Source organism: Cuculus canorus, chromosome 5, assembly GCF_017976375.1.
Source record: "Cuculus canorus isolate bCucCan1 chromosome 5, bCucCan1.pri, whole genome shotgun sequence".
NCBI classification, from domain to species: Eukaryota; Metazoa; Chordata; class Aves; order Cuculiformes; family Cuculidae; genus Cuculus; species Cuculus canorus.
This window is the reverse complement of record NC_071405.1, coordinates 10,060,830-10,073,210: the sequence shown is the minus strand read 5'-3', so window position 1 is coordinate 10,073,210 and position 12,381 is coordinate 10,060,830. Positions and strand designations below refer to the sequence as shown.

The window sequence follows — 12,381 nt, the reverse complement described above, 5'->3', positions numbered from 1 at the left end:
TTGTGTGTGTGTATGAGAGAGTGTGTGAAAACCATGCCTGTGCGTTCGTGTGTGTGGAAAACCTGCCTGTGTGTGTCTGTGCGTGTCAGTCTGTGGAAGCCGTGTGTGTGTGTCTGAAAACCATGCCTGTGTGTTTGTGTGTGTGGAAATTCTGCCTCAATGTGTAAGTGCGAGCGAACGTGTGGAAACCGTGCCTCTGTTTGTGTGTGAAAACCACGCCTGTGTGTTTGTGTGTGTGGAAACCCTGCTTCTGTGTCTGTGCATGTGAGTTTGTGGAAATTGTGCCTTTGCGTGTGTGTGTCTGAGTGTGTGGAAACCATGTCTGTGTGTGAGTGCCTGAGCCTGTGGAAGCCGTGCCTCTGTTTCTGTGTGAGTGTGTGAAAACCACGCCTGTGTGTTTGTGTGTATAGAAACCCTGCCTCTGTGTGTGTGCGACTGTGTACAAACCGTGCCTTTGCGTGCGTGTGCGCGTGTGTGTCTGAGTGTGTGGAAACCATGTCTGTGTGTGAGTGCCTGAGCCCGTGGAAACCGTGCCCCGCGTGTGACTGAGCGGAGCCCGCGCCGTTCTGTGTGCATGACTGTGTGTAAACGCTGCCTCGTGCGCGTGCGCGTGCACGCGGACACCGCTGCCCTGTGCCCGCCCTCCCGCAGCCCCCCGTGGGCGCGGGGCCGGCGCGCTCCCGCCGCCGAGGACGCGCGCGCCCAGAGCGCGCGGGGCGGGGCGTCGCCGCACGTGACGCGGGGGGGCGGGGAGTTGCCGCACGTGACGCGGGGGGGCGGGGCGCGCGGCGGCGGCGCCCTTAAAAGGCGGCGGGGCAGGCGGGGCCGGGGGCGCGAGGCTGAGGCGACAGCCGCAGGTTTCTTGTTTTCCTCCTTTCCCTTCCCCCGTGTCCCACCATGTCGGGCACCCGCGCGTCCAACGACCGCAGCGGCCACCCCGGCGGCGGCGTGAAGCGGGCGCGCAGCGAGCCGGGCGGCGAGCCGGGCAGCAACAAAGTGACGGTGGTGCTGGGGGCGCAGTGGGGGGACGAAGGCAAAGGCAAGGTGGTGGACCTGCTGGCCACCCAGTCGGACATCGTGTGCCGGTGCCAGGTGGGTGCCGGGCCGGGACGGCTCTCCCCGTGATCTCTTCCCCGCCCTGCGATCCCCGCTGCCTTCCTCCCGGCTTTTCCCGCTGCTCCCCGTGCTCTCCCACCTTCCCGCTGCCTTTATCCTCGCTCCGGGCGGTTTTTCTCCTCCTCTCTCCGCTTCTTTCATCCTCCTGCTCCCCATCCCAGCGAGCGGTGGGACGGGAATGTGCCCCCCCCAAACACTTCCCCCGGCTGCTCCTCGAAATGCCACTCGGAAAGAAAAAGCCCTGAACTATAAATATAAATAGCTGACCCTTGGCGATAAGTGACACAGGATCCCGAGGTGCTGGGCGGGGGGGGGGACAGGGCAGGCAGTGCTCCTCACCCCTGCCCGGCTGCAGGACAGCATTTCCAGGCGCCGGGTTCCTTTGGGATGCGAAGCCCGAGGGTTTGGAGAGGGGTAGGGTGTGGAAGGTTGCAACGCCGCTCCTGACTGGGTTGATGTGTCCCGGCTTCTTGCTTCTGGAAAAAAATGATGAGTCGTCTTGAATATCAGCTGTTGATAAACCTCATGAGTTTTATTAAGTTTTACTGCTGGGAGGGTTTTGATGGGCAGTATGTGCTCCCTGCGAGGCGCCTGGAAGCTTATCCTAAAAATGTTTTAAAGTGGAGCATGAGTGAAATGGAGATAAGTTATATATAAAAAAACTTACATAAAATGTAAGATTTAAACTTTTTGATGAGAACAGGGAACAACTTACATGGCTTTGCCTATATGTATTTCTGAATTGAATCATAGAATAGTTTGGGTTGGAAGGGCCTTAAAGCCCACACAGTTCCAACCCCCCTGCCATGGGCAGGGACACTTCCCACTAGCTCAGACTGCCCAAAGCCCCATCCAACCTGGCCTTGAACACCTCCAGGAATGGGGCATCCACAGCTTCTTTGGGCAACCTGTGCCCAAAGTGTCTTTATGTGCATATTTAACCTTTTCTCCACAAAACCCAGGAAATAAGCTTTATGTGTGCCCATAGTCTAGAATTTTAATATTTCACAAGTTGAAATTTAGAATCAATTGAGCTTTAGAACATTGTTTACCAAAATGTTCTTGCTTCTCTATAGCTTTACTCAATGCTCTTTCTTTTGTGTGGTTGAAACTGTCTGTTTCTGACTCCTACTGTCTAAATACTTCATTTAAAATTTTCATTTAATGATCTCGTGTCTGTTACTGTGCCAGTGTCTCACCGCTCTCATAGCGAAGAAATTCTTCATTATGTCTAATTTAAATCTGCCCCTCTCCAGTTTATACTCATCGCCCCTAGTCCTATCATTACAGACCTTTGTAAACAGTTGTTCCCCAGCTCCTTGCGTTCCATTTGCTTTATGTAGTATGAACCATATTATCTAGTGTAAACCAAATCATTTCCCAGGGGAAGGGGCAGGTTCCTCTACACTGGGCACTTATAAGGCTCTGCTTGCCAGGGTGCTGGGCCATCTTATTTAAACTGTACATCACCTGACAAGGTTGGACCAGATGATCCTTGAGGTCCCTTCCAACCTGGCATTCTATGATTCTCTACTGGACACCAAAGTGATCCCAAATAATAGTAATAACTTCTAAAAGAGCTGTTTCCAAACATTAATCAGGAACATATTAGCCCAATGGATATGATACTCTCTTCAGTTGTCCCTGTAAACTTGTGTGGCTGCATCAATAAGTAGTCAGTTTAGTTCAGTTTACTTAGTGTGTATCATGAAACTGATTTTGCTTTAGAATGCATGATAGCTGCTGAAAAGCTACAGATATCCCTGAATCTGAGATGATAAATCCAAGGGCATTTGTGTCATTAAGTGTATTATGTAAATAAATGTTACCATGTGAGTTAAATATTTAGAAGGTGGATGAAATATTTTCAATTGGAACATTAAACTCCACTAAGATCTTGAATCACCTTGGGGAGAAGTTTCTGTGCAAAAGGTAGCTAATGAATATGTATTATCTGGATTGTAGGTAGTTTTCCATCTTTATTTCTTCTCCCCCACCCCCGCAATCAGCTGCTAGGAATTTAAGAACAGGTCTTGTAAATTGCTTTGGTGAGAAAACAAAATGTAAAAGTTTTAGCTGAGGAGGAACAATTCATATAGAGCATTCAAACACAATGCTTTCACATAGGTTTACCTTTTTAGGTCCACTTTTGAGGGATGCCCTGAGGCTGTTTTCAAGATGGATTTGCTGTCCATCCTGAGAACTAAGGCAAGCATGGCCCCCAGGTGCAGCCTCAGAATACCCTTTGAAGGATACAGGACACTGCGTGTGTGAGTGAGCCAGCAGGGTTAGTGTGGTAACAGACTAGATGGCTTAGATGATTTAATATGCTGCCGGGCACATGCAGATCATATTTCTCTAGCCTGATAATGAGATTGGGGTGGATGGATGGAAGGCAGGTGGATGCAGAAGAGGTCTGAACTCTCTTCAGAATGGTGGTCACAGATATACACATGTGGCGTATGAGGCTACGGTAGGATTACTAATACACCGATTCAGTGGAACTGTCTTCAAAATTAGAGTTTAGGGAAGAAGGTAAAGTATTTTATAAAATGAGGAAATTTGAGTAATGATTTACTTTTGAGTAGTCAAAATTATATAACTTAAGTAAAAAGTGATTTTAACAATATTTAAGGTATTTTTTAAACAATTTTAAACAATTGCCACAATGGCAATTTTACTTTTTAAAAAGATGCAGGTTTAATAGATATTTCATACTTTCAAAGCCAGTTACACAAGTAGGTAAGTGTCTGATTTTTGCCTCTTAGAATTCAGATTTGGGACTTTTCAATAAAGATACATATGTGTATAAGCGTGTGAACAGTACTTACTAGAGTTCTTAGTGTGATAATGGCAAGTGATTAATTGCTAGGCCTTATCAGTTTGAGAAGGGACTTCATTAATGGCATGTGATGACATAAAAAACCCTCAGCATTTGGACCAAAACTTTGCTTCCTTCACATTCCTCTTAGAAAATAAGAAACTTCTAGCACAAAAGTGCTACTGCACTAGAATAGCTTGCTTAAACAAGAAACACAGAAGATCTCCCTTATGAGACTTTAATAAAAATGTCAGAATAGGTTCCATCAGGATTTTTTCTGATGTTCTGTCCACTCCATTTTCTGAGATTGACAGAAACAGTATTCAACAGCTTGTTCAAGTCCTCTGTGAAGTGAAGGCAGGGAAAGCTAACAAATGAGTGACTGAAATGGGGATGTTTGTCTCTTAAAACAAAAAAAAAATTGAGTTTGAAGAAGTTTCTCAAAATAGCAGTCCCCTAATATTTCTGTGGAAGGAAATAATTTTCAGTAAATATTTCTCAAGTATTTTTAGCTTGTTGATTTCATGAGAAAAATCTGTGACAGTTAAGGTTGCTGCAGAGGAAATTAAATGGTATTTCCTGGGATACTGGGAAGGAAGGCAAGCAGACAAATGGGAATAGGGAATCGTTTACAGCTAAAAGGGAAAATGCGGTTTGGATATTAGGAAAAAGTAGCAAGGATAAATAGGCCGAGAGAAAATGGCCTCAAGTTTTGTCATTGCAAGTTTAGATTTGGATATTAGGAAAAAAATTCTTTACTGAAGGAGTGATGAAGCATTGGAACAAGCTGCTCAGGGAAGTGGTGGAGTCACCATCCTTGGAGATGTTCAAAAAGGTGTAGATGAGGCACTTCAGGACATGGTTTAGCAGGCACAGCGGTGTAGGGCTGATGGTTGGACTTGATGATCTTAGAGGTCTTTTCCAACCTTAACATTTCTATGATTCTGTGTTAAATAAAGAAAATTCTGCATTAAAACTCTGACCTCTTTAATTTTCCTGAGTTCTCAGAGTTTAATTTCACATGAATTGAGGAATCAATTTGATCATATTACTGTGTTTTTCAGTACTTGGATTATACAGTCTGTGTACAAATGAATTATGATACATACCATAATTCACTTCATTTTTCACATTAGCAACATTGAAATATGTGACATAATTTAAATATGAAACATCAGTTCACCTGAAGTAATTCATTTTGTTTTACTTGTATGCTTGAAGTCTTTGTGAAAGAGGATGTTTCAATAACGGTAAAAGATCTCTGGGTATTCTCATAGATGATGCTGAACAAATCTTTTCATGGGCTGCTTTTATTAAAATAGCAGATATGCAGGCACATGTACCCGTGTAAACAAGCAGAAAATCTATTTCTAAATAAACTGCCTTATCTCAGTTCAACAGCCCTAAATTAAGTAGGTTTGTCTAGGTTCAAGTTATTAATGGTGTACACCAAGAACATTTTTCCTATAAATTGCTGTTTAAGTAAGCAAAGGCATTCAGAAGCAGGATGATAAAGGCTGATATTTCTTATTGTAGCCTCTTGGGGCATAGAAATGTCACACTATGCTGTGTAATACTGAAAATCCCTTGTTTATTCTCAAAGAAGGGTACAATCACAGTTCACCTGCAGATGTTTCATTTTGATGTTCCCTTTAAAAATGGGGTTTGCGCATTAGCATAAAGCTTTTAATTCACAGAATATCTGACAAAAGAAGGAAGTTCACTTTTTTCCTAGCCTCTTACCATATTGTTGTAGAACAAGAAGTCCTAATGTAAGTTTAACTGATTTGGATGCATATAATTGTATTAATAAGGAAAGGTTTGGCATTCTTCAAAACATGGCTTGTGGATTGTGATTTCTTAGTGACAGCTCTCACCGCAGCTGTGTGTTTCTCATCACCTCCTTTGTTGTTCTGTGGCTGACTTTTTCTACTGGGGTTTTAATTAGGTAATTTCTCAAAACTGCTTTGGAGCACGATCAAACAAATGGTCAAATGTCACAACTGCCAAGGTGATGTGCCTTCAGAGGCACCACTTAAACTAGTTCTGTTCCCCACAAGTCCTATATAGAACTGCTGTAGTAAGTTCATAGTTAACCAAGGGCAGCTAGCGGTCATACTGCTCTAGCTGTTTCCTTAAGCTGGGACGACGTAAGGTACACTTGTCAGAATAATTTTTCACTGAGCGTGTTTACTGTATGGATTTGGATGAGTGTGAATGGAAAAGGAAATAGTGTGCACTGGCATAAGTGGCAGAAGTACCATGCATCTTTGCCAATAATGGTAAACTACTCATAAGACACTTTCTCTTTTATATAGGTATGTTCCAAGAATGTCTAGGAATTCCTGTTGTGACGGAGAGTAAAAAATTCTGCCTTTCCTGTGGAAGTTTTCTTGTGTAATAAATTGGTTTTCAACAAAACATCCAAAAGCATTGGAGGAAAGTGTCCATAAACAATTTGATAAAACACCTGAAGGTGAGGAAAGAGAGAGACTTTCTGAAAACTCAGTGTAAAAAATACAAAAAATGTTACTTGTAAGTTAGTAGAACCACTGTGATGATAATCATTGCCTGCAGTGGGTTTGATCTCAGTTACTTAATAAGGTGGCAAAACAGTTGCAGCATAACTGCATGTCTTTCCTTCACTTCATACTGAAACCACTGACGATGATTCAGCAGCACTGACTTGTCCCAGACAGTTTTTAAGATGTTTCAAGCCTTCAGTTGGCACTGCAGTTCCAGTCCTGCCTGTGGCAGTGCTGGATGTGTCAGACCTGTGACACATCCAGCGTCTGGAGGTCTGGAAACAATCTGCATGATCTTACCAGCATTCCCTTAGGAGCTGGCATTGAAGAAAAGACGTGAAATTGTAAGAACAGGATTGCAATAAGAGCTGTTACTAGATTTCTTAAGCTCCTCATATTAATATGCTTTTATTTTTCACTAAATATGCAGTCACTTTTTAAAGCATTTCCTCTGTCCAAGTCAGTATGCTTTCAAGTGAAGAATTGCTTTGCTTTTAAGGAGGAGTCATCTGATCTTCTGAGACAGATGGACAAAAAATATTTTTTATTTTAATACTGAAGAAAAGCCAAGGTTGTAAAATGTACCAGAAAAAACTTGCTGTTAAGTTCTTTTATGGTTGAGAAGGTCACAGTCACTTGGAAAAAATAAATTCAACCAAGTTATACACCAAGGACATACAGTGGCTGGTTTTCTCAATTTGGTGTATGTTAACAGATAAGGTGGAGAGGAGCTAACCAGTGAGAAAAAAGCCCAGCAATGGTTTTGGTTTGAGATACCATTGCAACATTAGAAAACAATCTATGAAGGTGTGAAAGGATGTGCCTAACAGAATTAACTGTTGCATATTATTGCCTGTTTCCTTATTTATTTGTTCTAGTGTTTTAATGAATGCTAAGTAAATTCCATATATCTTGGGAAAAGTACTTTCAGGAATGCAAAGGAATGGACTGTGGGGAAGTGATAAAATAATAAAAAACAAATGTAGCAGAAATGCCAGACAAGTTTTTCCTCAGTGGTTTAAGTGTGAGACAGGGCAGTTTCCTTTGTTCCCCTGTTGTGCTGCTGACATGGCAAGGCAAAGTAGCCATGTGTTGTTGTGACTGTCCCTATTGATCATGGGAATAAATTAGTGCAGTTTTATGCAATGATTGTGTAGAGTTAGAGGCATGTTGGCTACTGGTTTTTCTCCATGCTTATGTATCATGTGTTGTTGCTCTCCTTTCAGTGAGATTTAACCCTGATATTTGGTATAATTTCTCCCTACAGGATAAAGTAGCATGTAAAGTCTTTAATCTCCTAATGATTTAGTGCTTGATGATATTCAGTGAAGAGATTGATGACCTTGGAATTATGAGTGTGCAGTGACTACAGGACTGTCAGTTTTGATTTCTCTAATGTTTGGGAAGGCTGATAATCCCATTTGCATGTGCTTGTGCCTTAATACAAGTATATTGCTTTCTAAGTAATTTTTTTGGAAGATTCCCTGCAAAAAAAGCAAGTGGTTTTATTTTGCTGCTCAACACAGGAGAGGGTTCGTAGAGTATTGGTTTCCTTAGCTACAATAAATAAGTTATCCTTTCAAATTTTAAATTTTGTGACAATCTGTCATTTGTAAGATATTTTATCCCATTTTTACTTTTCATTTTGCTTATGCGTGCTTACATGCTACCCTATATCACTTTAGGCTTAAGAATAACATGATGACACTGCTATTTTAAACTAGCCCCTCCTTTGGGCATCAGCGAGATCATGTCAGGACCACCAGGATTATAAATACTGTATGAGAAGGTCAGGTTTAAAGTTTCCAAATCTCCATAAGAAAGCAAGCTTAATTTTCAATCCCCTTTATAAAGCCTGATAAATTTATTATCCTCTACAAGCATCAAAAGAAAGCAACTAAAAATTAAGCTGAAATGACATCTATTCTTTTTCATTCCTGTTGTAACTCACTAGCTATTGTTACTTGTTTACAGGTATAAGAAAAGTCATTTTCGTGTCCTTAGATCATGTTACTTCCCACAGGGACATGGCTACACTTCAGAAGAGAGAACTAAAGATAAGGAGACTCGTCTAGGGCTTTTGTATATGATTTCCTTTATTTTAGGGTTCTGCTAACAGAATGCTTTTTTCCCAGTGTAGCTTTTTCTATAAATATGCCTTGAATTCATTATTTTCTTTACATCTTGTGCCGGAGTTAAGTGTGTTGTGGTTGTCTTTCATAGTAGATAAAGTTTCTCAAACCATGCAAGACTAGAATTCTATTTGGGAGAAGATGACTAGAGTTTAAGAGTGTCTAGTTTGCCTACACTGCTGTTTTAAAATCTGAGTTGAATTAGACATGTCTTTTCCAGTTGCATTTTTAGGATACCTAGGAAGTCCAAAGTATCCATATAAGTAAGGGTCACTGTTTATTGATAATAAGGCAAAAATCCGATGTTATTAGTGCAATATATGATAAAAGCTTCAGGTTTGGATATTTGCATTAGGAAGATTCTATATATTGCTTTAAAAGACTGAAAGTTTTGCTCAGTTCTTAAGAGTTTGTATGTATAATCATACTAATTATCTCATTAGGGTGTAGAAGGTCTTCTTCCATGGGAATGCAGGAGTTTTTGAAGAGTTCACCATTTTAACTGGGGAGGTGGGAATCTGTGGATTTTGTTCATTCAATGAGACATTGAGAAGGGACGCTGGGAACACGCTTGAACAGATGCAGGGATCTGACACATGGCAATTCTGTGTGGAGTTGTTCTTACTTGAAACTGTAATTGCAAACATTCTTTGGGAAGAAGAGCAAGGCAAACTAGATTTGGCTGGTAACTGCTGACAGGAGACAAGTACTTAGAACTTGCTTGAGTTCCTTACCACCACCATAGCTTTAAAATCACTGCTTACTCCGTTGTTCTGGTCTAAGTACACTTCTGATTATTCCCTAACCCAGCTTTTTCCAATGGCATGGGTTTAAAAAAAAAGTTATGATCCACTTTCTGGAACCAAATTGGAATGAATTTGGTATTATCAGGTGATAGTTTAACTGGAAAAATTAGCAAAAAAAAACCCAAAACCTTCCAGTAAAGGAAACTGTTACAGGTGCCTACAGCAGCAACCTCCCAACCGGAATGTACAGCACTTCAGTCATCTGAGAAAAGATTTAACATGCATGTGGTTTTGTGACATTGTGTCTAAGGATCTGAGTGTTCAAAGCATTCGACGCACCACTTCTTATCTGTGTTGGATATTTTCAAAACCAGTGATGTGCTAAACCTGCTTGCAATGGTGTAAATCAAGAGAAACACCATGAAAGGAAATGGATTTATAATGTAAAGTTAATGTCAAAGCCAGTTATACTGGTAACACTTAATAGCTGCAATTATTCAAATTAGTTCCAGGTAGTTGCGAATGTAAGTTAGAAATAGCCATTGTTAATTAAATTGTCAAGAAAAAGGAGAAACATCTTACTTAACAGTGCTCCTTCTTGTTTCTTCAGAATCACTTATTAAATGCTATAAATGGAAGAACATTGCCCAATCCATGTAAGAAATCTGAAGTATTTTATAGTCTGTTTCATAGTATGATAAAAGGTATTTGGCCAGATTAAAGGTATTTGACAGATGCAGTTGAGTTTCAGAAATGTTTAGCTTCATTGGTGAGTGAAATTAATAGGGCTGGGACACTTAAAATGAAAAGAGATGGACAGGAATAATAGCATTTTTCAGGTGCACACTTCCTGAACTGCTGTTTTGTAGCTGGTATTCCAATTCATAGATTATGAAATCATAGATTATAATGCCAGAGAGGATCATCTTGTAATCTTGTCCAAAGTACCAAGGACACAGTATTCTTGTAGCAGTTACACCAGTGCCAAAATGAGAAGTAATAGAATCTCTCTACTCCTACTTGATATTCCCATTTATACATGCGAGGTATGTATTAGGCATATCAGCCGGTACTGAAACTGTGTTCAGACACCTCTACATGCTTCCTAGCATAGCTATCTCCTATCCAGAGTATGACCTACCTCTTTGTTTCTAACCTATTTATTCCAGACCTGGCTCATGACAAATTATACATTCACTGCTCATACCAGTTGGCTAAGGATCTAACTGCTGCATACTGTTGGTACACCACCGAAATGACAGTTGTCAGTGGCAGACCTCAATAATGAACTCCTCTGTTTTCTGCATTGCATTGATTACCATTGCTAACCACAAGACTGTGAGAGCTGATCACTGTCAGAAACTTACCAGTTTCATGTTCATCTTCTAGTTACAGTTTGAAACGATCAGGTTTTAAGGCATTTTATACCTGCACTGGTAATTTATCAGTCTGATTTGAGTTGCATTTGGGCATTATGGGGAGCACCAAGCAAATGAAGGATGCACTAATTGGTGGAAGCCAGCAGAGCATCTGAAAACACTCCTTTGTCTGCAGAATGCAGTCTCTTGTGTGCTACCTGGCTGGCAAGAGTGGGTGGAAACACTGAGCATCAGGACACATTTCCTATGCAGCTGTGTCTCATAAGGCCGACGGATAGGAGAGAGTTCCTGCTGCATGTCCTGAACAGCCTCACTTCTGCTCTGAATAGAAATTCTGGTTCTACCTTGGGATGTTTCAGCTGCAGAGACTGGAAGAGATGATTTTTAAAAAAAAAAAAACAGAGCAAAACATCCTCGAACTGTGGCTTAAGCACTTTGGAAGGTGGATTTGTTTCTTCATCTTTTTAGTAAGTTATACTAACAAGAAGACTGTTCTGCCAACCTGTTTGTAATAATTAATACCCTGAATGATAGTATTTGCACAAGCATACAGTTAATGTTGGTAAAATGGAACAGCTTTCTCAATTTAGTGTATTGATGCAGCGCATGTGTTCACATACCATAGAATAGTAATTGAAATACATCACTTCAGTGAAAGAATCCAGTATCACGATAAATCGGCACATATAAAGCTTGGGAAAGTATTTTCTTTTTAAATAATGTACTTTAAAAAAATATTTGGATGTTTTATAAGGCATCTTAAGTTCCTTTAGCTTCTTCTGGTACTGAGACAACATGTAACTTTACACTTTGATTAATAGAAGTCTGAAAGTATAGATTAAAATCTTACAGAAAAATGCTGGTTTTATTTTAGTCTAACTTAAACATTCTGTAAAAAATAACCAGCAACCAAACCCCACCATATAGGATTACTCTGCTCTGAAAATAATGTCTAGTATGTTTCCTGCTGTTTAACTCTTAAACAACATGTTGCCACTGTTTCCATGAACTTCAAGTCTAGTTTCCAACCTGGAATGACAGGCATTTTAGTTTTTTTAATTTAAAAGACGTTTCTAGTAGTCTGCTGGATTTTTAGAAGAAAGCAGGTATAGCTTGAATCACTGCAAGGTAATAGAGCACTTCTTAGGCAAAATACATTAAAATTGTATTTAATGCTATTAGTAGCCTTAGCTTCTAGAGCTTTCAAAGTTAATAAAAAATGATCTGTTAAGCAATGTAGGTAGGCTGAGTAATAATTTTCCATAGCAGGCTATGAATGACTTTAATTGAAGCTGTTTTTATTTAGGTGGCCGATTTAAATGTGAAGAGCTTTAACACGTACCAAATGCTGTTAGAAACACATTTATCCACTGTGAAACTTTAATATAGCCAATGCGAAGAGCAACAGCTGTGGCTGCACAGTCGAAGTAGTATTGTTGTGTCTAGGCAGTGCTCCAAAGGAAGGATTTTTGTGTCCTTTCTGGAGATGAAGTTCCTAAATGATATTTATCTTTTTATTACTTTAAGATATCTATCCTGGTTTTGGCATGCTTAATACTTTTTAGTTCTCAAGTCTCACTTCATTGCTGCAGTTTGCTGTAATTGATAACCCAAATCTCCTGCACCTTGTATGTTTCCTGCATTTGGTACAGTTTTAATAGA

At 40.5% G+C, this 12,381-nt stretch overlaps 1 protein-coding gene across 1 annotated transcript in view; it reads left to right on the top strand.

The window, feature by feature from the left end:
• The first annotated feature begins 813 nt into the window (after positions 1-813).
• ADSS1 (adenylosuccinate synthase 1) overlaps positions 814-12,381 on the top strand; it is a 31,545-nt gene continuing 19,977 nt past the window's right edge. The window contains exon 1 of the mRNA XM_009560999.2: positions 814-1,092. Coding sequence (XP_009559294.2) covers positions 898-1,092 — 195 coding nt within the window. The 5' untranslated portion in view covers positions 814-897. The remainder of the gene's footprint in view (positions 1,093-12,381) is intronic.